Below are 11,629 nucleotides of genomic sequence, written 5' to 3' on the forward strand. Positions count from 1 at the left end.
CTGTCAATGATTAAAGAAATGGGGTTAAAAGATGCTTGGAGGGAAACCCATCCTGGAGAACAGAAGTTCTCATGCTTCTCCAAAACGCACAAGGCTTTTTCTAGAATTGACATGGCCCTGGTCACAGACGATTGGTTCCCCAAACTGCAGGGGGTGGAATATAGGGTTAGAGGGATATCTGACCATTCACCACTAGAAATTATATTTGCGCCGGGGGAAAAGAAAGGGTACACCTATTGGAAATTAAACCCCTTCTGGTTGACCCGTTTAGACACAGAGACCAACCTGGAATCTCTGTGGGGGGAATTTCTGGACCTCAACAGGAATTCAGCGCCAATAGAGATTGTATGGGATACATTCAAGGCTAACCTCAGGGGTTCACTAATTAAGGAAATAGCCAAGTTGAAAACCTCCTATAGACAGGAGGAACAAAAGCTGGAGGATATCAGCAATAAATTAGAGCAAAAATATTTACAAGATAGATCAAAGCAAAGTTAAGATACCTGGCTGAAGGCCCAGGAGGAATGGAACCAAAAATTGCTAGATAAAGCAAAGTATAGGGACATTTTCGCTGGGCACAAAAGATATGCTGAGGAGGATAGACCTGGCAGTTTTTTAGCCAACCTTGCAAAAATGGACCGTCCACCGAGCATTGTGAGAGAGATTTAGAACAATGACGGTAAAGCTGTCCAGCTTACACCAGATATACTTGAGAGCTTTAGCCAGTATTGAAAAAAAGAGTTTACCAATTTATCCCCTTAGCGCTGGTATCGATAGGATCCTTTTTCTCTCAAATGGTATACCCAAAAACAAAGAGAAAAGGAATACAATAGTGCATTACAGTTATACACAGTTTAGGAATAAAAATCCACAGGATGTATTTTTAGGATTTGACTCGTACCCTTTCTTTATGTCTACTATGGTGTAGACAGTAGCAACTTTATAAATCCCAGCTAGATTGTACCCCAGAAGAAATTCATGACTATCTTGCACAGATAAAACCCACGACTATGTCACAGGAAACCAGGAATAGGTTAGAAGCCCCGCTCTCAATCCATGAAATAGAAGAAGCAATAAAGGATGTCCCAGGGGGAAATGCTCCCGGCTTGGATGGCATTCCACAAGAAATTTATAAGAAATATAGTGGGTTTTTCGCCAAAAACCTACTTGAGGTCTTTAATGAGGTATATGGCAGAAAGAAATTACCCCCTTCTATGTCAGAAGCCCTTATAATAAATATTTTAAAGAAAGATAAAGATCCTACCTTAAGGGAATCATATAGACCAATCTCCCTACTAACAAATGATGGTAAAATCTTGGCCAAGGTGCTATCAACCCGCTTAAATGGGGCGTTGGTCGAAATTCTACACCCAGACCAAACTGGCTTTATGCCAGGAAGGTCAACCACTACAAACTTAAGTAGATTACATTATCATCTTCTTCATTGTAAAAGAGAGTATGGGGGAGAAGAAGCGGTTGTCTCGTTAGACGCCGCCAAAGCATTTGACACTATTGAATGGGATTACCTGTGGGAGAAATTGGAGTGGATAGGGATGGGACCGGTATTTATAAATTGGGTGAGATTATTATACACGGCCCCGATGGCAAGGGTGTCGGTGAATGGGTATATTTCCCCTAAATTTAAGCTAGAGAGGGGCACCCGGCAAGGATGCCCACTTTCCCCAGCCCTATTCGCAATCGCTATGGAGCCACTGGCGTGCCTGATTAGGGGAAGTATGTCGATTGGAGGGTTGAGAGTGGGAACAGTGGAGGATCGTATCGCTTTATACGCGGACGATGTCCTACTGTTCCTACAGAACCATGTTAAAGACATGCCGGAAATATTGAACTTAATAAATAGCTTTGGGAATAATTCGGGACTGAGGATTAACTGGAACAAATCATGTATACTCCCCTTGAGCAAATCGGTCCCTACGGTATTAGCAGCACCCACTCCCCTAAAAATAGTAGAGGAATTCCAATATCTGGGAATAAGGGTTTCAAGGAACCCCGCCAGGTTTGAAGTTCTTAATGTAATCCCCCAGCTTGATTATATTAGATCTAAAATTGGCCCCTGGGGCAGGCTCCCACTGACTCTCACAGGGAGAGTCAACCTTGTAAAAATGATCATCCAGCCAAAACTGCTATATGTTTTGCAACATTCTCCAATTTACTTGCCACAAAGAATTTTTCGAACAATTGAAGGGTTGATTTCCTCCTTACTTTGGGGCAGTAAAAGGGTTCGAATTAGGCAAAACATTTTGTATAGATTTAAGAACGAGGGCGGACTGGCGCTGCCAAATTTCCGGCTGTATTATCTCGCTGCCCAAATGGCATTACTTAAGACATGGATAAAGAGTGGACAGGAAAAGGAATTGCCAGAAGCAATGATAGAAGTTGTCTCCCCAGGACATACACCATTACACATACTCCTCTCGGGAAATATGTATCGTAGGTGGCCACCTATTGTTAAACAAGCAGTAAATGTATGGAGGCAAGTTGAGGTGATAATGGGTGGTCAAGGAATAGACCCAGAGACACCGCTCTATAATGCCCGACTCCTGAGGGAGTTAGAAGAACTACAGATGGACAAAACATGGGAGTCAGTGGGACTGATTGAGATTAGGCAGTTATACGATAGACAGGGGCTGAGGTCCTTTATGTCATTGAAATCTGAATTCTCCGTTCCAAATGGATATCAGTTTAGATATTTTCAATTGAGGCATGCTCTGGGGAATCAGTTTAAGAAAGGATTACCGGACATAGTAGATTCACCAGCTAAAAGGTTGATTAAAAGCTCTACAAAACTCTTATGAAAGAGCAGCAAAAGGAAGGCCTGGAGGAGTTGAAAAATAAATGGGAGGGAGATCTTGGGACAATAACAGAGGAAGAGTGGGGGAAAACACTGGCTAATGTATGCAAGGCCACCAATCAGATTCGATTCCAGCAGGTTCAATTATATATAATCCACAGGACCTATGTTACCCCAGTCCGCATGTATAAATATGGTGGGAGAACAAATACTAACTGCCCCAAATGTATGGATAATAACGGATCATTCTTTCATCTGATCTGGGAGTGTTCAAGGATAGCGACCTTCTGGGATGCAATTATAGGGATAATGACGGCCTTGGGTATCCCAAGGATAATGTGCACTCCTAGAGGATGCATCCTTGGGATAATCGAAGCCCCACCTGTGGATAATAGGGAAGACGGCCTATTGTTTATTGGCCTATGCACCCTTGCTAAAATATGTATAGCTAGGAAGTGGATGGCAAGGGAAGGACCTGAGACTTCTACATGGATAGCCCTGGTCAATTCAACTATGGAACACGAAAGACACATACTAGAGGAACGGACCAAAGATTTTATAAGATCTGGAAGAAGTGGGTTAACTGGAGGGGGATTAACCGAGGAAGATAGGAAAAGTAAGATAAGAGGTCATATAGTAAGGATAACACCAATGAGAATAATATGGAGAAGTAAAATGAGTGAATTAACTTGTTAACCAAGAGGGAGGGAGGGAGAAGGAGGGAGGGAAAGGGGGGGGGGGGGGTAGGAGGGTTGAGTAGGCTAGGTAAAAAGCAAGGTGTTAAAGACAGATATACTGGTAAATATGAGATGTCTCAAAATAATTGTGCTGGGACCATGCCCGCGGGCTCCTATAAACACGATGACACAAGGAAACAATATACAGATCACTAATAGGAGGAGGGAAGGTTAAAAAAAAAAAAAGTCACAATGAATCACTTAATGTAAACAATAGATAAAGGAAGTGTGATAAATAAAGCTAATACACCAACAAAACACTAAGCTCAATATAGAACAAGTTGGAGAATAGAAGGAAGACACATAAAGAAGCGAGTGTAAATAAACACAAAAATAAATAAAGAGTAAAACACACAGCACGTAGACTAAAGGGCCATTTGGCTAATAAGAAAGAGGAGACACACGGTCATGGGACCCAGCACAAAACCCAGAAAAAAAAGAACGTATCAGTTGTAAAAAATTCTAAGTATGACAATAACACCTTGTAACAGAATGTAACACTTTGATTTTAGAAAGTATGAAAATGCTTTGGATTTATAAGAAAACAATAAAGAAAATTTCAATAAAAAAAAAAAAAAAAAAAAAAAAAACTTGCCATACCAACTATGTCATATATGCCATAATATGCACCTGCAATCTTGCCTATATTGGCAAAACTAAACGCCAAGTTAAAATTAGATGGGCAGAGCACGTGCATAATATTACCAATGGCAATATTAATCATCCTTTTTCTATGCATTTTAAGGATAAACATCAGTGCAAGTCAGAGGGTATTAAAATGTTTTGTGCAATAGCATGGGTACGTGAGATATAAGGTTGGCCCAAACCAAAATGAGATATATTTTTGACCTCAAAACTCTGGTACCAACTGGGCTTAATGTTGATTTTGAGTTGAAGTGGTTTTTGTAATTTTCATTAGTTCATGCAATTTTTGGTACTTGTGAGTTATCCGGGCGTCCGATTTTTTGATTGTATGCCTTAAGTTAAGGCATACAATCAGATGCGATGCGATACGATATCGCATCGCATCGCATCGCATCGCATCGCATGCGACCATCGGATGCGATGACCCGATTTTTCCATAGGAATCAATGTTAAAATGGACTGAGTCCATTTTAACATGGAATTCAATGGGAAAAAGGGGTCCTTTTCATACCCCTACTATCCAAGTGGGCATGGAGTTGGATATAAACCTGTGGCGAGCGTAGCGAGCCACCGAGCCCGAAGCGTCATCGCATCGCATTGCATCGCATTGCATCGCATCCGATGGTCGCATGCGATGCGATGCGATGTCCCGATCCGACCCGATTTAAAAATCGGACGCCCGGATAACTCACAAGTACCCAATTTTTTATATATATTATTGTTTTATTGTTTTGTGTATTTTTGTATTGGATTGGATTTTTGTGTGTATATGGTTATATATAATTTTATATAATTTTTTATAATTTTTTTTATGTAAAACTAGATGGTACTCAGGTAACAGCATTGGGTATTAATATCATTTAGAATGTCTATTGACCTAAAATTATCCCATTGATAAGGACAGGATTAAAAATCAGTGTGGTACATTTGTAATATATATGGTCTTATAGCCATGGTACCTAAGCACTTCTAAAAAAGAAAAAAATCTATAACCATATTTATCCACCATTAATATTAGGATCAGGGAATTATTTCCCTGAATAAAGATGGCCGCCGCTATTGAGGGATTCTGCATGACGATTAAAATTGTCAAAATTATGAGATATCCCCAATTTAACTATCCATCCATTTAGATCCACTTTTTATCTACGTTTAAATTTTATAAATATTTCATAGATGCGGCAGAAACATCGTTTACGATATAGATCTATAAATTGGGCATATTTGCCCTTTATAAAGATGGCCGCCGCAACCAAATTCCAGAGCAATACAGTGAGCTTTTTAAGAAGCTGCACAAGACGGAAGTGACGCGGGTGCGCACTTCCGGTCACGGAGCTCAGTAGCCAGCACACACAGGAAGCCACCCGAGACGGAAGTGACGCGGGTGCCCACTTCCGGTCCGGCGTTCTTATAAGAATGGAACGCAAACAGAGGCGTTCTGCTGTCATTTCTGTTTGCACGTGGAGGGAACTGTGGAGACAGTCCCCCACCGAATTTATCAATCAGAAAGACCTGCTGCCGGTATGTATTCGCACATTGGAATATTTGCTATATATATTTTATGAATAATAGGTTCAATACATTTTACAACAATGTTTTATTAGCATTTTTTAGACACATTACTTGATAAAGGCACCGCAGTGTGCCGAAACGCGTCGCAACCAGTGTCTATTTTACTGTTCAATGGTGCAGGATCGCTTTCGATACAGTACAGTATTACTCACATGTTACCCGGGTTCCAACTAGTGTGGTGATTTCTGCTGTTAAAGATTGTGGCCTACACCGTGTTTTATTGGAATAAAACCTTTTTTATTTGGAAGATGTCTGTGAGACTCTATACCCTATAAAGATACCTTTATATGAGTTGTCCTAAGTATATTCATGTAAGCATACATGTAAGCATTTGCTTATACGCACAATAGTGTGGTGACCCATAATTGATGACCCTTGGATCAGTTGGGAACTTTGGGAGCACCATCTTCTAAAATTATTCCCCCGCACGTTTGGAGGAGAAATATATCTTCAGTATTGTGATCATACTACAATTGTGTGTTCTCTTTTTCTTTTCATATACTCGAGCCATTGATGTGGAAATAAAGAGTGGAGAGCATTGGTTTGGAACATTTTCTTTAAGCGCATATGGACTGAGTTTGTCTTTCTATCAGGAGCCGTTCTGCCTAAAACGAAGGTGGAATGCAAGCATCACTGGATATACTAACGGAAGTATGACAATTCAGATGACATCACTTCCGCCTCCAGTATTATTCGGAGGGCGGAAGACAGAAACGAGTGATCATTGACACAATTGGAAGCATCTTTGAAGCGGGGTCCAGAAAATGTATAGATTGGCACAGAGGAATAACATCCTCTAAATATAGGAATAGTTGGATAGGCTAAACTGCATATCTGGCATTAGGATTGTTTTACTTCCGAGGAAGATAGGAAAAGTAAGATAAGAGGTCATATAGTAAGGATAACACCAATGAGAATAATATGGAGAAGTAAAATGAGTGAATTAACTTGTTAACCAAGAGGGAGGGAGAGAGAAGGAGGGAGGGAAAGGGAGGGAGGGAAAGGGAGGGGGGGGGGGTAGGAGGGTTGAGTAGGCTAGGTAAAAAGCAAGGTGTTAAAGACAGATATACTGGTAAATATGAGATGTCTCAAAATAATTGTGCTGGGACCATGCCCGCGGGCTCCTATAAACACGATGACACAAGGAAACAATATACAGATCACTAATAGGAGGAGGGAAGGTTAAAAAAAAAAAAAGTCACAATGAATCACTTAATGTAAACAATAGATAAAGGAAGTGTGATAAATAAAGCTAATACACCAACAAAACACTAAGCTCAATATAGAACAAGTTGGAGAATAGAAGGAAGACACATAAAGAAGCGAGTGTAAATAAACACAAAAATAAATAAAGAGTAAAACACACAGCACGTAGACTAAAGGGCCATTTGGCTAATAAGAAAGAGGAGACACACGGTCATGGGACCCAGCACAAAACCCAGAAAAAAAAAGAATGTATCAGTTGTAAAAAATTCTAAGTATGACAATAACACCTTGTAACAGAATGTAACACTTTGATTTTAGAAAGTATGAAAATGCTTTGGATTTATAAGAAAACAATAAAAAAAATTTCAATAAAAAAAAAAAAAAAAAAAAAAAAAAACTTGCCATACCAACTATGTCATATATGCCATAATATGCACCTGCAATCTTGCCTATATTGGCAAAACTAAACGCCAAGTTAAAATTAGATGGGCAGAGCACGTGCATAATATTACCAATGGCAATATTAATCATCCTTTTTCTATGCATTTTAAGGATAAACATCAGTGCAAGTCAGAGGGTATTAAAATGTTTTGTGCAATAGCATGGGTACGTGATAACTGGAGAACCAGAAACAGAGATATAAGGTTGGCCCAAACCAAAATGAGATATATTTTTGACCTCAAAACTCTGGTACCAACTGGGCTTAATGTTGATTTTGAGTTGAAGTGGTTTTTGTAATTTTCATATATATATATATAACAATATACAGTATGGTGAAGTCTCCTTGAAGGTTTATTACACATAGGACAATTTGTACATTACTTATATTTATTTATTTATTATTTATTGTGTATGTTTCTTATATAGCGAATACATATTCCGCAGCGCTTTACAGAGAATATATGAACACATCAGTCCCTGCCCCAGTGGAGCTTACAGTCTATATTCCCTACCACATGTACACGCACACGCACACACAGACATTCTAGGGTTAATATTGTTGAAAGCCAATTAACCTACCTGTATATTTTTGGATTGTGGGAGGAAACAGGAGTACCCAGAGGAAACCTATGCAAGCACGGGGAGAATATACAAACTCTGCACAGTTAGAGCCATGGTGGAACTCTAACCCATGACCTCAGTGCTGGGAGGCAGTAATGTAACCATTACACCGTCCGTACTGCCCCGTATATATAACACGGTGGGGATAAAACCCATGACCTTAGTGCTGTGAGGCAGTAATGTAACTATTACACCATCCGTACTGCCCCGTATATATAACACATGGTGGGGATAAAACCCATGACCTCAGTGCTGTGATGCAGTAATGCTAACCATTACACCGTCCGTACTGCCCCGTATATATAACACATGGTGGGGATAGAACCCATGACCTCAGCGCTGTAAGGCAGTAATGCTAACCATTACACCATCCGTACTGCCCCGTATTTATAAAACATGGTGGTTATAGAACCCATGACCTCAGCGCTGTTAGGCAGTAATGCTAACCATTACACCATCCATGCTGCACCGTATATATAACACATGGTGGGGATAGAACCCATGACCTCAGTGCTGTGAGGCAGTAATGCTAACTATTACAGCATCCATGCTGCCCGTATATATAACACATGGTGGGGATAGAACCCATGACCTCAGTGCTGTGAGGCAGTAATGTAACCATTACACCGTCCGTACTGCCCTGTATATATAACACATGGTGGGGATAGAATCCATGACCTCAGTGCTGTGATGCAGTAATGCTAACCATTACACCATTTGTTCTGCCCTGTATATATAACACATGGTGGGGATAGAACCCATGACCTCAGTGCTGTGAGGCAGTAATGTAACCATTACACCATCCGTACTGCCCCGGATATATATAACACATGGGGGATAGAAACCATGACCTCATTGCTGTGAGGCAGTAATGCTAACCATTACACCGTCCGTATTGCCCCGTATATATAACACATGGTGGGAATAGAACCCATGACCTCAGTGCTGTGAGGCAGTAATGTAACCATTACACCATCCGTACTGCCCCGTATATATAACACATGGTGGAGATAGAACCCGTGACCTCAGCGCTGTGAGGCAGTAATGTAACAATTACACCATCCGTACTGCCCCGTATATATAACCCATGGTGGGGATAGAACCCATGACCTCAGCGCTATGAGGCAGTAATATAACCATTACACCGTCCGTACTGCCCCGTATATATAACACATGGTGGGGATAGAACCCATGACCTCAGCGCTGTGAGGCAGTAATGCTAACTATTACACCGTCCGTACTGCCCCGTATATATAACATGGTGGGGATAGACCCCATGACCTCAGCGCTGTGAGGCAGTAATGCTAACCATTACACCATCCGTAGTGCCCCGTATATATAACACATGGTGGGGATAGAACCCATGACCTCAGTGCTGTGAGGCAGTAATGCTAACCATTACACCATCCGTACTGCCCATATATACCAAATGTGTCATTTAACACAAGTCAATCCAACAAAATCTACCTTTAGATGTACTCAACTAATGGAAGACTTACAAAGTCATCATAATGACTACAATATAATGAAATGTAAACATTGCTACAAATGTCCAACTTCCCAGTTACTCATATAACTGGCTAACCCCATTATGTATCTATAGCCTGGTTGAGCACCATATGTTTCTTAGGCAAGCACCAACGGACATCAGTTTCCAATGCCTGTCTAGCAGAGATGAGCGGTTAGGACAAGCACAAGTTCACATTTATCTTATCAGCTATTCAAAAATACATAACCAAGTAAATATGAGCCTGCACATCTCAACTGTTTATGATCCCATTTGGGTGAATTTTCCTAGCTGAATAGTCTCTTATTATACAGCAGTGTGCTCTATATACAGTATTTTGCCATCTTTATCTATTCTACAATTACCTTGAGTTTTGCAACATTAAATACTCACGAAAACTCAACAAGCTCCAGAACCACCCATTACAACGTTGCGTGAGGTCTGTGTCATTGTTGCTGAGCTGGTTTTGTATATTGTTTCTTCTTATAAGAACTATTATTTGACCACCTATTGTTTGCTGCCAGCGCTGCTCTTATGTCCGTCATGTCTTTGGTGTGGGCATTGGTGAGCACTATCACCTATGATTGCATATGTCTGTATAGATGTGGAGGTCCATTGTTTATGTGGATAGGCCTCTGCTCCGAAATCTGAAGACCTGGGACATCTGAGGACTAGTAGACATGGACAGCTTTGAAAGGAAGGTGGCTCTACAGGTGAGGACTTGTATTAGTGTTTCTAGATGTCTTATCATGTCTGTATTGGTATTAAACATAATATTAGTCTAAAATTATAATGATCAAGATGTTGAGCATAATAGAGACAACTTCAGTTTACAGATAAAGCTAAATACTTTAATATACTTTATAGTTAGCTGAGGGACAATTTCTCTAATCCAATGAATATTAACGGCAACAATTTGTACTATGGTTTTATGCCATAAGACCATTGAGATTATATTACACATCATTAATAAGCATAACATATTTGTATTATTAAATGCCTTTAACTCTCTATCTCTTTATAACAAGTCTCTCTAATTGCAGATTTCAAATTATCTAGATAAAAGATTCATAAATGATTATGGAATCATCTAAAAGTCTACTTATATCCTCTCACATGCTCATAGTTAATAGACCTTATATTGACAGGTCTCTAATTCTAAGTGTTCTTGTTTCTCTGGAAAACAGCAGAAAACTCCTCTACAAAGGTCTTCCTGAGCTTGGCGTTGGCCTGGATGGCGATGACGGACTCTGCTGATGGGTAGAACAGAACCATGAACCAGCTGATTTGAAGCTTGTCATCCGGGGATGAACTGTATTTAGCTGTGGAGAACAAAATCAGCCCTATACAGAAGATTACAATAGCTACAAGTATCAGGGTCATTGTTCTGATAGCATTAATATGGGCTTGGAGTTTAGAACGAGTAAATCCAGAATGATTCTTCATATTACACACATGTCTCAAAAGAGAGGACACAGTGAGAATAATAGAGTAGAGCACGAGAATAAAGGGCAGACAGCAGCCAAGACTGGTGGCTATTAGCACATACAAGGGATTCACATGAAATGCCCCACTAATAAATGAAGATCCTAGAGTGCTGTTCTCAGAACCTTTCACATCAGTTTCAAATTCTATATTCCAGTTGAATAGAAGACTTGATAGACATGACCCAACAGCCGTCAGTAGAAGCAGCAGCACCAAGGAAGATGAGCGAATCCTCTGTAACCAACCACAGAGTCCATATCTGAAGTTGGTGATGCTGGTACAGTAGTAGGCGCAGAGCCAGGCAGTCAGCCAAAAGCTGCAGTAAGTCATTGCTAGTACAAATATGAACAGTGGAAAGTACACTTCCCTAATAAACAGCACAGGAACACAGATGACATAGAGCAAGCCCTGTACTGTCACACTGCACTGTAGGAGAATGTTAACCAGTCCTTGAAGAAGATGGATCAGATGAGATGGGTTTAGCCTCTGGTCATGTTTGATTATCTTAGCATACATAAACACAATGTAGGTGTTTAAAGTAACTGCTATCCCACTTTCGAGGAACGCAATGCTCAGCAGGACAATCAGTGTTGGAGACACCAT

At 40.4% G+C, this 11,629-nt stretch overlaps 1 protein-coding gene across 1 annotated transcript; it reads right to left on the minus strand.

Moving 5' to 3' along the window:
- Positions 1 to 10,699: 10,699 nt before the first annotated feature.
- Positions 10,700 to 11,629, minus strand: LOC146020774 (taste receptor type 2 member 40-like). Its single transcript, XM_083154233.1, has one exon. The coding sequence runs from the start codon at positions 11,627 to 11,629 to the stop codon at positions 10,700 to 10,702; it is 930 nt and encodes a 309-aa protein (XP_083010359.1).

This window comes from Crinia signifera, chromosome 7 (genome assembly GCF_055691185.1).
Source record: "Crinia signifera chromosome 7, ASM5569118v1, whole genome shotgun sequence".
NCBI lineage: Eukaryota > Metazoa > Chordata > Amphibia > Anura > Myobatrachidae > Crinia > Crinia signifera.

Coding starts and splice junctions, on each gene's coding strand:
- LOC146020774 (XM_083154233.1), bottom strand. CDS start 11,629: ATGGTGTCTCCAACACTGATTGTCCTGCTGAGCATTGCGTTCCTCGAA.